Source organism: Trichosurus vulpecula, chromosome 6 (genome assembly GCF_011100635.1).
Source record: "Trichosurus vulpecula isolate mTriVul1 chromosome 6, mTriVul1.pri, whole genome shotgun sequence".
Classification (NCBI taxonomy): domain Eukaryota; kingdom Metazoa; phylum Chordata; class Mammalia; order Diprotodontia; family Phalangeridae; genus Trichosurus; species Trichosurus vulpecula.
Genome location: NC_050578.1, coordinates 254,956,686 through 254,971,969, shown reverse-complemented (window position 1 = coordinate 254,971,969; position 15,284 = coordinate 254,956,686). Strand labels below are relative to the sequence as shown.

Below are 15,284 nucleotides of genomic sequence, written 5' to 3'. Positions count from 1 at the left end.
AGCAGATTGTTTTGGTGACTACCACTTTTGTTCTTGACCTTTTAATCTTCCAGATGAATTGTTACTATTTTTGCTAGTTCTATAAAATAATTCTTTAGCAGTTTGGTATGGCACTGCATAAGTAAATTAACTTAGGTACAACTGTCATTGTATTGGCTGAGCCTACCCACGAGCAATTAATGTTTCTCCAATTGTTTAGATCTGTCTTTACTTGTGTAGAAAAGGTGTTTTGTAATTGTGTTCATATAATCCCTGGATTTGTCTTGGCAGGTAGATTCCCAGGTATTTTATATTTCTGCCATTATTGTAAATGGAATTTCTTTTTCTATCTCTTGCTGCTGGGTTTTGTTGGTAGTATATAGAAATGCTGATGATTTGTGTGGGTTTATTTTACATCCTGCAACTCTGCTTAAGTTGCTAATCATTTCAACAAGTTTTTTTTTAATTGATTCAACAGGGTTTTCTAAGTATAACATCATGTCATTTACAAAGAATGATAATTTCCTCATTGCCTATTTTTATTCCTTCAGTATCTTTTTCTTATCTTACTGCCATACCTAGAGATTCTAGTACAATATTGCTAGTAGTGATAACGGACATCCTTGTTTCACTCCAGACCTTACTGAGAAGGCTTCAAGTTTATCCACATTATAGGGCTTGCTCTTGTTTTAGTTAGATACTACTTATCATTTTAAGGCCCCACTGATTCCATATGCTTTCTAGTGTTTTTAATAGGAATGAATGTTATATTTTGTCAAAGGCTTTTTCTCTATCTACTGATATATTCATATGATTTTTATTGTTTTTGCTAATGATGTGGTAAATTATGCTGATAGTTTTTCTACTATTGAACCATTCCTGGTATAAATTCTACCTGAACATTGTATATCTTTGTGATATGTTGCTGTAATCTCCCTGCTAGTATTTTAAAATTCTTGCATCAACATTCATTAAAGAAATTGGCCTATAGTTTTCTCTTTTTGCTCTCCCTAGTTTAGGTATCAAAACCACATTTGTGTCATAAAAGGAATTTCGAAGGACTCCTTCTTTACCTATTTTTTCAAATAGTTTATATACCATTGGAATTAATTGTTCCTTAAACATTTGGTAGCATTCACTTGTAAATCAATCTGGTCCTTGGTATTTTTTCTTGGCCAGCTTACTGATGGTTTCTTAGATTTCTTTTTCTAAGATAGGGTTATTTAATTATCCTATTTCCTCTCCTGCTAATCTGGCCAAATTATTTTTTGTAAATATTCCTCCATTTCACTTAGATTGTCAGACTTAGTAGCATATAATTGGGCAAAAGAACTCCTGATAGTTGCTTTAATTTCATCTTCATTGATGGTGCATCCATCCTTTTCATTTTTGAGACTGACATTTTAGTTTTCTTTTTTAAACTAAATTATAGTGTATCTATTTCATTTGTTTTGTTTTTTTTTTTAATAAGACTCGCTCCTATTTTTATTCATTAGTTCAGTGTTGTGGGTGTTTTGTTTTGGTTTTTTTTTTTTACTTTCAATTTTATTACTCTCTGCTTTGATTTTCAGGATTTCCATTTTAGTGTTTAATTGGGGGGGGGTAATTTTGTTGGTTTTTTTTTTATTAATTTCTTTATTTATTTTTAGTTTACCACACATGATTCTACATAGTTTTGAGTTCCAGATTTTCTCCCCTCCCTCCCCAAGACGGCATGGAATCTCATATTTTGTTTTGTTTTTTAGTTACAGCCCTAATTCATTAATCTGCTCTTTCTCTCTTTCATTGATGTATGAATTAAGAGGTATACATTTTCCCCAATTACTGCTTTGGTTGCATCCCACAAATTTTGGAATGTTATCTCATTGTTGTCATCCTCTATAACAAATAATTGATTGGTTTGATGATGTGTTCTTTGACCCACCCATTCTTTAGGATTATTTAGATTCCAATTAACTTTTAATCTATGCTTCCACAGCCCTTTATTAAATTTAATTTTTATTGCACTATGGTATGAAAAGGGTGCATTTAATATTTCTGCTTTTCTGCATTTGGTTATGAAGATTTTGTGTCCTAATAAAAGGTCTACTTTTGTAAAGATACCTTGTACAGCTGAAAAGGTGTTCTCCTTTCTGTTCCCATTCAATTTTCTCCAGAGGTCTATCATATCTAACTTTTCAAAGAGTCTATTCATCTCCTTGACTTCTTTCTTATTTATTTTAGGGTTAAATTTATATAACTCTGAGAGGGGAAAGTTGAAGTCTCTCACTAGCATAGTTTTACTGTCTATTTCCTCCTATAAATAATTAAACTTTTCCTTTAAGAATTTGGATGTTATGCCATTTGGTGCATGTATGTTTGGTACTGATATTACTTAAAATGTGTAGGATTTCTTTTAGCATGATGTAGTTTCCCTACTTTTCCGTTTTAATTTGGCATAGTTTTGCTTTTACTTTGTCTAAGATCATGATTGCTACTTCTGCCTTTTTAACTTCAGCTGAAGCATAATAGATTCTGATCTAGCCCCTTATTTTAACTCTGTATCTCTCTGTTTCAAGTGTGTTTCTTATAAACAATACATTCTGGTTTATAATCCATTCTACTACCCACTTCCATTTTATGGGCAAGTTGATCCCTTTCAGTCACAGCTATGATTACTGTCCTGTTCCTCCTCTAAAGTCTGTTTTGTTTCTGACCACTGCCTTATTTTAACGGCCCTTTTATCACCACCTCACTTTCTCTTATCTTCTTCCCCTCCTACTTCCCTGTTGGGTAAGATAGGTTTCTGTTACTAATTGAGTATCTATATATATTTTCCTTCTCTGAACCAATTTAGATGTGACGTGTAAAAACTGCCCACCCCACCACCACCACTATTTTCCCCTCCACTTTAAAAATCTTTCTTGCACACCTCTTTTATGTGAGATAATTTTCCCCATTCTTCCTCTCCCATCCCCCTTCTCCTAGGGGACCCCTCATTCTTGCCTATCCATTTTTTGTATGTCATCCCCAACATAATTAACTCACTCATACCCTCTCTTTATATAGAATCCTTTTAATTATTTAATTACATGTATCATTTTCCCATATAAAAAGTTAAACAGTTTAACCTTGAGTCTCCTATGATTTTTCTTTCATGTGTACCTCTTTATGCTTCTCTTGAGTCTTGTATTTGAAAGTCAAATTTTCTATTCAGTTCTGGTCTTTTCATCAGCAATGGTTGAAAGTCCTCTATTTAATTAAATATCCATTTTTTCCCTTGAAAGATTATACTCAGTTTTGCTATATAGGTTATTCTTGGTTGTATTTTTACCTACCAAAATATAATATTCCAAGCCATCCACTCCTTTGTTGGGGTAACTATTAATAAATCTTATGTGATCCTGACTTTGGCTCCGTGGTATTTAGATATTTTCTTTCTGGCTGCTTGATGTAGCATCTCTTTGCCCTGGAAACTTCGGAATTTGGCTATAATTCCTGGGAGTTTTCATTTTGGGAACTCTTTCAGGTGGTAATAGGTACATTCTTTCTATTCTGCCCTCTGGTTCTACAGTGTCAAGTCAGTTTCTACAATATGGGGGCAGTTTTCTTGACAATTTCTTGAAATACAATGTCTAGGTTCTTTCTTTGATCATAGCTTTCAGTTAATCCAAAAATTCTTAAACTATCTCTCCTCGACCCAGGATTCCAGGTCAGTTGTTTTTCCTATGATTATATTTCCCATTTGTCTCTATTTTTTCTCATTCTTTTAACTTTGTTTTATGTGAGTCATTAGCTTCTACTTGCCCTATTTTAATTTTTAAGGAATTATTTTCTTCAGTGAATGCTTGTAACTCGTTTTCCATATGGCCAATTCTGCTTTCTAAGGAATTACTTTCATTTGTGAATTTTTGTACCTCTTTTTCCACTCAGGCAATTGTGCTATTTTCTTCAGCATTTTTGGCCCTCTTTTACTAAGCTGTTAATTGTCTTTTCCTAATTTCCTTCCTTTGCTTTCATTTCTTTGCCTAATGTAACCTCTACCAATCTCATTTGATTTTGGAATTCTTGTCAGACTTGCGTCCAATTCACATTTTTCTTTGAGGCTTTGTTTGCAGCTGTTTTGACTTGTCTTCTTCTGAGTTTGTATCTTTGCTCTTCCCTGTCACCACAGTAGCTTTTTGTGGCAACATTCTTTGTTGCTGTTGTTTATTCATTTTTCCACCTTGTTTCTTGATTTGGAACTTTATGTTAATGTTGGGCCCTGTTTCCAGAGTGGGAGGGGTAGAAGGACACTGTATCAAGATTCAGGCTTTTTCACACTACTGTTTTCATAGCTAGTTCTGGGGGTCTGGAAGTTTTTGTTGTTTCCAAAGTGATGTGATCTGGGGAGAGGCGTGGTCACTGCTCTCTTGGTCTGCACTCTGGTCCTTTCCCAGGACGGGTCCCTGATGTCTCAGGACTGGAAGTGATACTGCCCCTCAGGGCTTCTACTTCCTTTTGACTGAAAGTACTCCCCCTTGGCCTTGAACTATGACCCAGAAGTGGGTATAGGCAATGGAGTTAACCAAACAACATCTGGTCCTCCATCTAGTGATAGCACATTAGTCTCCTGTTGTCTCTTTCTGACCAGTTGCCAGGTGCCCTTACCATCTCTAGCTTGGGAGCTTCCAAAGCTGCTGCTGCTGCTGCCTCTGTTGCCACTACCTAGTCCCACCTCTGGTATTTCATCCATGTTGACTCCAGGCTAGCTTCTATTCCCATGTCACAGATCTCTGAACTCCTAAACTGTCTTAGGGTGAAAGAATGTCTCATTCTGACCTTTTGTTGGCTCTGCCACTCAAGGATTCAATTTGAGGCATTATTTCAAAGTTGTTTGGAAAGTAATGTTGAGAGAGCTCATTGGAGCAATTTCCCTTCTCCATCATCTCAGCTCCACCCCCTGATGTCCCTGAACTTTCCTTACAGTTATGTCAAGCTATGAAATCATCCTCTAATTATATCACAGCTGAAACGACCCTTTCACAAGGAACAATTTTAACTGTATCTTTCATCCACTGACCGCAGCGTAGGTTTATTTATTTAAAAAGAAAACATTTTTAATATCCATCACCCAAACTATCAATGTTCCCATCTTGAGCAGATATACTCTATTATAAAGTCAACAATAACTTCCTCACTTGGACACAGCTTTATCATCTAAAGAAGAAGACAGCTTGGATCCTCTCTCAGGTACACATCCTGGTGAAAAAGGATGAAGTAGAGATAATGAGAAAGTCACCATGGTTTCCAAAATAAATTTCTGATGCTGCTTGAATCTCACATACATATATACAATGAATGTAGCAGTTTTATATTTAGAGAAAATGGAGAACCCATCCACAGGGTCACAGATTTAGAGTTAGAAAGGACCAGAGAGGTCATCTAGCCCAATGCCCTCAATTTAAAAATGAGGAAACTGAGGCCCAGAAAGGTTAAATGACTTATGGGCAAATGGCAAAGGCAAGATTCTAAGTCAGGTTCCTTGGCTCTAAACCCTTCCCACTGTCTGCTACAATACACTGCTTCAATGAGAAGCTATATGAATTTTATCTGACCACCACACTATACAAAGCATGTGCTGTTCCATGGGAATACCAACTGTCAGCAGGCATCAGAATCCCAGAATTACAGACTTGGCAGGATGTTGAGAGACTATCAAGTACAACCTATACCTAAAGGGGAACCCCTTCTTCAACATCCTCAAAAAGTAGTCAGTCATCCAACTTCTACCAGAAGCCCTCCTGTGTAAAAGAATGCACAGAAGGGCAACCCACTACACTCTGAGACAGCTCTCATTGTTAGAAAATCCTTTATATGCAGAAAATAAGGCCTATTTCTCCAAAGCTATGCCATTGGATGACAAGTTTTAGCAGGTTCTCACTTGTGTGTCTCTTATTCCATCCTCGGAGGCCAATCCCAGCTAAGTCCCTAGAGAATCATCACCAGAATACTGACAACCGGGTAATTAATTGTCTTAGCCATAGCATGAAAAATCTAAAATGAGGAGGGAATGCAATCTGAAATGATGGAGGCAACACCCACCCCCACGAAATCACTGATCTTAAGTACACATCAACAACTCATTGGATTTCATTTCAACAGTATGGGTGAAACCTCTATTAATGCAGATTGTGATTATTTCATAGACAGAATCACAGAATCAGAGAAATAAGGAATTGGAAAGGACCTCAGAAACCCTAGTGCTTTTAGGATTCAAAGTGCTTTGAATCTTGTTCACTTCTTGTCAATATTCCCCCAAAGATCTTCCACAAAGGATTTCTGGAAGAAAAATCCATCCACCATATTAGAGGCTTTCCTCTAAGGCTTCTTATACTTCAGGGGTATCTCTGGCAACCCTGGTCTTTCATACTATCCCCTCTCATTGTTGCCACATAAGTAGTGATCCATATCTTTCCTGATTTCCTTAATGATATTCCTCATATCACTTCTTACACTTGGGTCTTTATTGGAAATGTGCCAGTCTAATATTCAGTATTAGTTTCTCCCCTGCCCTATGAGTCCCCAGAAATTACGCTGTTCCAAGATTCACACAGCCTTGCCAGGAAAGAGCTGCATTTTAAAAAGTGGGTTTTTGCATGGGGAGCAGCTTTGGATCAATGAAAAACACCACAATCTGTCCAATTCAAAATGACCCACTTTCTCCATTCCATTCAGTTCTCAGCCAAACTCACCATCCATCCATCTGCAGTGTCAGTCCAAGATAAATGTACTGATGACTAATCATCTAACAAGATGGTGGCATGGAAAATCCAGCTATTTAGTTTGTTCATGCATGAACTCTTAGCTTTTGAATCATTGTTATTCAAAACCAACTAAGTTATGGGACCATCTTGCTCAATCAACAACATCTGTTTAAAGCCTCAAATAGATAACATTTAGAACCACAAATAACTGAATAATAAAGAAGCTGACAACTTGATAGGACAAACTAATGATTCAGCTATTTGGAAAAAGATGGAAATGAGTATGAACTCATCAAATTCTAGTGTTCAGTGGATGCGCATTCACATGATGGATTCAAATATGAAAGACTATTTTAAAACTCAGAAACTAACAGCAGAAATCAGTCTTAATCAGGAAATTATAAAGAATAAAGGATTTCTTTTTTAAATGAATATTCCAAGTATGCAGACAGAATTAGGTTGGTATAGATATACTAGATGTAAATAAGTTACTATGGGTAATGAAAATAGACTATCCATCTCAAGCTTCAATTGGTGTGAGAACTAGGACATGCTAGATCTGCTACTAGTACAACTCAAATGTTTATTAAGAGACTACTATGTGCAAAGTACAATCTTAGCTGATGTATTCTAACTCAAATTTGGGGTTACATTCACATCGGAGGCACAATCGTAGCCTGAAATAAAATCTAATAAAATTAGAGAAATAGCGACTTATGATAAAAACTGATACATTGTAAACCAAGTTCTAGAGTTTTTGTTTGGCTAATAGCTTGCACAAATACATAAAGTATCTCTCCTCTGGTCTCCTATGGACCGAGGGTATGCATCTGCAAGACAGCTGGCTGGCCTTCAGGGACAAAGACTGTAGCTCTAAGCTATTCTACAGACAGACCTTGGCAGGGTTAGCACGATACTGAGCTACAGTACATACAAAACGTTCAAGAAGTGGTTTTCATAGTCTACACTAACCTTTCATTTCCTAAAAGTTTCAGATATTCCCTCAGATAAATGAAGTTACACTTAGGACTAATCTGACAATCACCTTTGCTCCTGAAAACTCAGTTTACAACATCAGAGAAATACAACAAAACCTCATGAACTCAGACTCCTTTAATTCAGTATTTGTGATCAAACTGGTCAAAGGTCAAAAACTTTTTTCATTCTTTGGAAGCAGCCACATCATTCTATTACCTCCTAAGATTACTATACAACTGTGTTAAGCACAGAAGAGATGACACAAAGAAAACTGAAATGGTTTGAACAAGGGACAGATCTAAACCAGTTTTTGGCAAAGCCAACTCATCAGGTAGAACAGGTTGTTGAGAATCTATCGAATCTACTTGAGAGCAATTTATAAAGGACATTAACATGATAGAGTTTTGTTTTTTGTTGTTGTTCTTTTTTTTGTGTATGTGTGTGTGCACATGCACGCACGTGAGCTGTTTCTGGCTAGCAGCTGCTGTGGGTGGCATAAAATCAACAACAACCAGCTCACAGATTTGATCTGCTTTACTAAGGAAAGCAACATTAAGGGGTTAACAAGCTTACTTTAATCCAGCATACAAACACCATTCACTTAGTTCAGGGGGAAAAGCCAGCACCCTGAACTTCAGAGCAAATACAAACAAATTACATACATCGACAGACAGGCCAAATACAATTCATAGTTACCAACATCTGAGCTCAGCCAGGGAGCTCATAACAAGTCCTGGCCCAGAGTCATGAGTGCCACCACTGCTGTGGGTCAGAGCTCGGAAAAAAGAGGAAGCCAACCCCTGTTTTTATATCTTTTTCAGGGTCAAGGGTGAGTCACACATGCGACTCACCCACATGACCTAAAATCATCACAAAGATGTAACTTAAACCCACATGGTCTAAAAGCCTCTGATGTTACAAACAAGTCACTCAAACCCATGTAAACTGGGCTTTCCCTTAAGGCAAGGAGGTTGTCAAGAACTCCTAATTTAATCAAGGAAATAAAGACCAAACTCTTCAAGGGCACTTGGTCGAATTGAGTGCTAAGAGCCCATTTTGATTGCCTATCAATTGGGGAATTGGTTACAGAGATTTTATTGCATTGGTGTGATGGAATATTACTGCATCATAAGAAACAATGAATATGAAAAACTCAGAGAAAACTTATACAACCTGATAGATCGCAAAATAAACACAACTAGAAAAACAGACACAACAATGAAAGTGAAATCAACAAGAAACAAATCAAAACTTAAGTTCTTATCATTATAATGACCTCATTTGGCTCAGAAGAGATAAGAGAAAGCACCTCCCTCCCTTCTTTTCAGGAATGGATCATGAATTAGTAACTTGGTATGTCAGGTCTAATTGATACACTGCTTAGACTTGCTGTTCTTCATCATAAGGAACTAGACTTTCTTACAGTTCCTTATACACAGCATTCAATCTGTCTCCCCCCTCTCTTTTTGCTCAGGCAGGATGTCCTCCAAGCGTGGATAACAGTCACTACTAACCTCCACCTCACATCCCATTCCCTTCAAGACTCAGCTCAAATGATGCTACCTTCTACAGGAAACCTTTTTTGCTCCCTCTGGCTACGAATGCTATGTTTCCACCCCCACCGGGCCCCCCAAAGTGTCTTGTGGCTATTTTGTATGTATCTCTATTTGTACTATGTGTCTCCCCTGTTTAGAACGGTATTCCTTGTCATCAGAGAGTATAGGAAGTTCATCCCCAGAACCTAGGACAGTGCCAGGCACCTAGTAGATGTTGACTGAATGACTGATTGACCAAAAAAAATGGCTCCAGGGAGGGAGAAGGGATATATCAGAGAAATGAAAGTGATACAAAAAACAAGTTATCAATAAAAACAATTCTTTTAAACCATTACACCAGAGATTTATGCATTAATCGTCCCCCACCCCCAAGACAGCCAGACAGTAGAACTTTCAATCACAGGATTTCACATAAGACCATCAGATGCAACTGATGATGTTGGAAGTTTTGCTCAGGCACCTTTTTTCCTACTCCTTTTTAAAGTCTTTTGTTAAATGGGAAGCTGCTCCTAGGAAGGAGGAGGACAATGGAAGATTAAGGCATGTAAAAACAAAAGAAATAAATTTAAAAGTTTTTGATTTTTTTTAAAGATTTGGGTTGTTTGTTTTTCTCAGTTATCCAAAATAGAACATTCAGCTCCGTGCTGACCCTGCACCAGTTGCTACATGACACAAAAAGAGGCAATTCACAGACTATCTCCTGGATCTTACCATCCAAGGAGAATAAATGTACCCAAAATTAGATAAATAACATACTAGAAACTGATAGCCTGTTCCTGCTGAGCACTAACTAAATTATGTAAAACTGATGATAGAAGAGAGAGTAAGTTTTCAAGCAAACATTAACGCTAGGATGATAACTCCTCCAACATCACCATGTAACATAAGAGAAAAATCAGTATTATTTAAAGATAAAGTGAGGAACGCTGTTACACAAAGAATGAGAAAGAAAGATGCCTAAAATAAACTTCAGGAGCTTCTTACTGCCACCAGGAGCAAATATAAAATGTTCTGTTTGGCTTTTTAGTTTTTTTTTTTTTTGGAGGGGGGAAGGCAGGGCAATTGGGGTTAAGTGACTTGCCCAAGGTCACACAACTAGTGTGTCAAGTGACTAAGCCTGGATTTGAACTCAGGTCCTCCTGACTCCAGGGCCAGTGCTCCACTCACTGCACCACCTAGCTGCCCCGTTTGGCTTTTTAAAAGCCCTTTGTAACCTAGCCCCCTCCTACCTATCCAGTCATCTTCCAGATCACTTACAACCTATTCCTCCACCTGTGCTCTTCAGTCCAATAACCCTGGTCTCCTGGCCATTCCATGCACAAAATGCTCCATCTCTCAGCTTCTAGACTTTTTCTCTCACTGTCCCCCATGCCAGATAGTCTCCCCCTCCTCCACTCCAACAGGAAGGGCAGACAACCTTCTTAGTTCCAGGGCCTTTCTTCTGTTGATTATCTCCCATTCATCCCGTATATGGTTTCTATTTGTTTGCATGTTGTCTCTCCCATTAGACAATCTTTTTTAATCTTTTTGTATTCCCCCAGTGCTTAGCAGAGTGCTTGGGACACTTAATAAATGTTTATTGGCTGAAAATTAAATACTGTTTAATAAAATTCATTTCTAAGATCTAAGATTTTAGTTTTTCCAATTATCTTTTTAAAAATCACATTAACCCCAGTATTCAATTATTCAAATATTTGCTGAAGTGTCCTTTCTGCTAAAGGGCAAAGGATAAATTCACTTCCTCTTTTCACTACTCCATCCTGAAGATCGATACAAAGTACCAAGTTAAGATGAGCTGCTTAAAAATAAAAAATCACTTGTTTTTCAAAGCTTCCCTTGAGTTGAGAAGAGGGGTAAAAGACTTTTTTTTTTTTAAATCAGGCTGCACTGTTCCAAATTAAAGAGACATGAATCCCAAATAGCATGGATCTGAACTATTCTGCTTACCTTTCCCAATAAGACTGGGGACAAATGGAGGTTTTTGCCAGAATCATAGAGAGCAAGCTGACACTGACAGAACTACAACCTTTTAACGATGACACGGTAAACTGCCATTTCAAATCCTACTACAACGTTTCCCTTATTTTCTGAAGCCTCTTATCTCAGGGGGAGGTATCAGGATATTATTAATGAAGTTGAGAAAATCCTCAGGCACTGACTTTTGGTAAAGTAAGTAGGCAGACAGATTATGCAAATGCCTAGTTCTACCTTCAAAGTAGTCATCACCAAGCTACTGTGAACAATTTCTGCCACAACAGCCTCACAGACAATCAGTGCTGGAAGGGAACTTGGGGACTGATTCCAAATCCTTCAGGAAGCCACCACTCTGAAATTCAGAGGACTTGTGCTAACGTTCCACCTCTGACACTCTCTGTATGACTGAGCAAGTCACGGCCCATCCCTTTAGCCTTAACTTCATCTATAAGAGTTGTTGGATTCCATGGCCTCTGAGACTGCTTCTAGCTCTAAATCTTCAATCCAGAAGGGAAACTGACTTTTCCAAGACAGTGGCAGAGTCAAGACTAGGCTCTTGCCCCAACACCAAGCTAAATCAGTCTGTTCTTTTCCTTTTCCTTCCAGGATGCTTCCATTTTAAAATAGACTCTTTTAAATAGCTTTTTTAAAGACTACTCTCCTTTGTTTTTTTCAAGTGCTTTGCCAAGTTTCAAGATCCTTTTAACATTATTAGAAGTGCTCAAAGGTAATGTGTCAAATTCAATGCTGATAAATAACTCCCTGGGGCACAGTTCTGTTGCCAAACTATTAGACTTCAATATTCAAATGTTGAATAAAAAGTTGTAAAATTCAGTTACTATACAGTATATTAGAAATGAGTGATTCATCTTTATGTAGGAGAAAAAAAATCAGAAAAAGTGAATATTAAAATTTTAATAACAAAGTTAATTCAGCACATTGGACATTCTGTAGTCGAAATTTAAGTTTTAATGCTAATTGTGCTGTATTTCCTAGTTGGTTGTTTAGAAATGCAACTGAAACAGGCAGAAAAGTTGTCAGGATCATCACTAGGGCCTTTTACCTATAAGTGATTTTGAAATGGATAATCAAATCACAGTAAAATCAACAGATCACTCACTATTCCACAAGTAATCTCTTGATTTGAATAAGCTGTTTAGAAGTTGCTCAACTGGTAAGTTTCCCTGTAACTCCAAAGACCTTTACCCTACTTTTTTTTTTAACTCTGAAACTATGTGGAATTCAGTAATTTGTACAATCCCATACACATTTTGAAAAAATTTTATTTTCCCCCAAAATTCCCTATCAGGACAGCATTTATTTCAACATTAACATCTTATTTTGCCACAGTAAAAATTAGGGCCAAAACTGTAATTCTTGCTGTTTAGCACAATAAGGAAAAACACTCCTAGACTCTATGAAACGCAAGTTTCCTCTTTTTCAAAGAGATCAAACCTGATGATCTTTAGGTTCCCTTCTAGCTCTTAAGTCCTCCAATCCTAATACAAGAAAAAAAAATACAAGAAAAAAGCACTGAATCTGTCACAGGGGAGAGGCTTTTTCAAAGGACTGAAAAGACCCAATCTGAACAGCGTTCCAGAAATCATCGATGAAACCAATCAACACATGGCCAGCCTTCAGTGCCCAGAGTTTGCTTTGTCAGGAAAGAAACTTTATTTTAAAACCATGGCTCTCACTGGAGCACACACATTCACAAAGTGAGCCAACTTGGGCTCCACATTTTGAACCAGGTCCCAGAAGAAGCAATCATAAGAGCTCCGAGGCCCTATTCCACTTGGGGATAAAAAGGGCACAGCTCAAAACCCACAGACCATAAGTGCTTCTGTGTTTCCACAACTGTAACCACCCAGTCTGCCCTGGCATAGTAGAAAAAGTCTGTGGGAGAGCATGCCACTACATTCTGAGCAAGGGAGCTAACATTTGCAAAGTTTGGCAAACTTTAAGGTGGATATATATACATACATACATATATACATACGTGTGTGTATATATATAATTGCTTATTAGTCCAACCTCGGTTTGAGCGATGCCCCTGAAGTTCACACAACCTGGGAGTTGAGGTGCAAATGGTATTCAGTTCCTTCGACTCCCCTGTGTGGGCTAGAGCCGCTTTTCGAATAACACAGTGCCTGGCACACAGCAGGAGCTTAATACGTGTTTACTGAACTAAAATGCATCTAGCTCTTCGTATCCTGGCACGGTACCGGGGTATACAGTAAGCCTTCAATAGATGTTTGATGATCAACTCCATATCCAGCAGTTTCCACAGTGGCAGGGGGAGGGGGGGAGGGGGGGAAACGAGGAAAATCGCTAGGAGCACTGCACACTGTAGTAACCTCCCGACTTTACAATCCACAAGCTCTTATTAAACGCCTACTGTATGATAAACGCTGAGAGAGGAGGAAACTGAGTCAACTGAGAAGGTAAGTCACTTGCCAGGAGTCACACAGCTGACAAGTGGTGGAGACAAGACTCAGCCTGGCACGGGGTGCAGTAGGCGCTTAATAAGTGCTTCTGGACAGGACTCCGGGGCTCTGCCCGCGGTACCACGTCTGGTCGTCGGGACAGGGGCCTGGGCTGCCCACGTGGGGCCGAGGGACCCCGGGCCTCGACTCCCCACTCCACATAACGGGCGCCCGAGGCTCCGGGGCCCCGCCCGGGACTCACCTGCCCACTCTCCGAGTGCCGGCCCGACCTCCGACTCGTGGCCCATGCCCCAGACCCGGAAGGCCGAGAAGAGGCTGTAGGAGAGCCGCAGGGCCAGGTAGGCTATGGTGCTCGCGCCCACCCAGTACAGGAAGCCGGCGGCTGGGGCGGCGCTGTCCATGGCTGCGGACCGAGGCTCAGGGAGGACACGGGACACACGAGAGATCACAGCCGGAAGCGGAGTGGAAAAGTGGGCGGCCACAAGCACTGAATCGCTGGTAAGTGGCGTCGTCCCGCCCACCCGCCCCAAAGGCCGGCCCGACTTGGAGCCCGCCCTCAGGGTCCCCGCTGCGCGTGGCCATTGGCTGGTCCTACCTTCGCTCCCGCCCCCGGGGGGGGTAGTCATTGAACCAAGAGGTCTTCTGCACCGCCTTCAGCCTCGAGACCACGCCCCCAAGAACCGCCCCTCGCCTCTAGCCCCGTGAGCTCCAAGGCCACTGATTGATGTCGCCAGTTAGCCAATGGGTTTCAAGCCCCGCCTCTCGTCGGCCAGGCGGGTCCCAGCCGCCCACTTGCTTCTCCCTACTGCCCCGCCCCGGCCTCTCATTGGCGCCTGCTGCCCTCGCGATTCCAGATGCCAACTCAGATTGGCGGAGCTCAAACAAGCCGGGTTTGAGCTGCGGTATTTAAATGGCGGCAGCTTTTACTGCCAGGACCAAGTCCGAGGATATCTGGTTCCTGTGCACGTGGGGCGTGGGACTGAAAAAATGAATTGCATTTCAAGCCCATCTTTAAGTATCGGACTGGCTAGGTTTACGGAGTTGTAGGAAGGAAATGATCATTTATTAGGCGCCTGTTGTATGCCAGGTGCTGTGCTAAGAGCCTTTACATATTTGATCCGCACAACAGCCCTAGGATGTAGGTGCTATTATTATCTCCAATTTTATAGTGGAGGGCACTGAGATTAAGTCACCTGCCCAGGTCAGACAGCTAAGAAGTGTCAGAGATTGGATTTGAACTCAGGTCTTCCTGATTCCAGAGGCTGCTCTCCATTCACCATGCCATCTAGATGCCTTTGTAGTCTGAGGACCTGAGCCTCAGTTTCTTCATTCAGTCAACAAGCATTTATTAAGTGCCTACTATGTGCTAGACATACTAAGTGCTAGGGATACAAAGAATTGCCAAAAGAAAAAAGAAAATCCCATCCCTGTTCTCCAGGAGCTCAGTCTTAAGGCTTCAGAATAACTGATCTCTAAGATCCTCCTGAGACAGAGACCTGGATTTAAGCCCCATTCCCTCTCTGCTGCCCTTATGTAGGAGGTGTGAGCCTGAACATGTTTCAGTGCCCCCAGACAATTCTCTTTAAAATTAAAAAGGGCAGAATACTTTCAGATAAATGTTGATT

At 39.9% G+C, this 15,284-nt stretch overlaps 1 protein-coding gene across 1 annotated transcript in view; it reads right to left on the bottom strand.

Moving 5' to 3' along the window:
* Positions 1 to 14,160, bottom strand: part of HSD17B12 (hydroxysteroid 17-beta dehydrogenase 12) — a 148,549-nt gene extending 134,389 nt beyond the window's left edge. Inside the window, exon 1 of the mRNA XM_036764894.1 lies at positions 13,901 to 14,160. Within this exon, the coding sequence (XP_036620789.1) occupies positions 13,901 to 14,060 (160 nt within the window). The 5' untranslated portion in view covers positions 14,061 to 14,160. The remainder of the gene's footprint in view (positions 1 to 13,900) is intronic.
* Between the last annotated feature and the right edge of the window lie 1,124 nt (positions 14,161 to 15,284).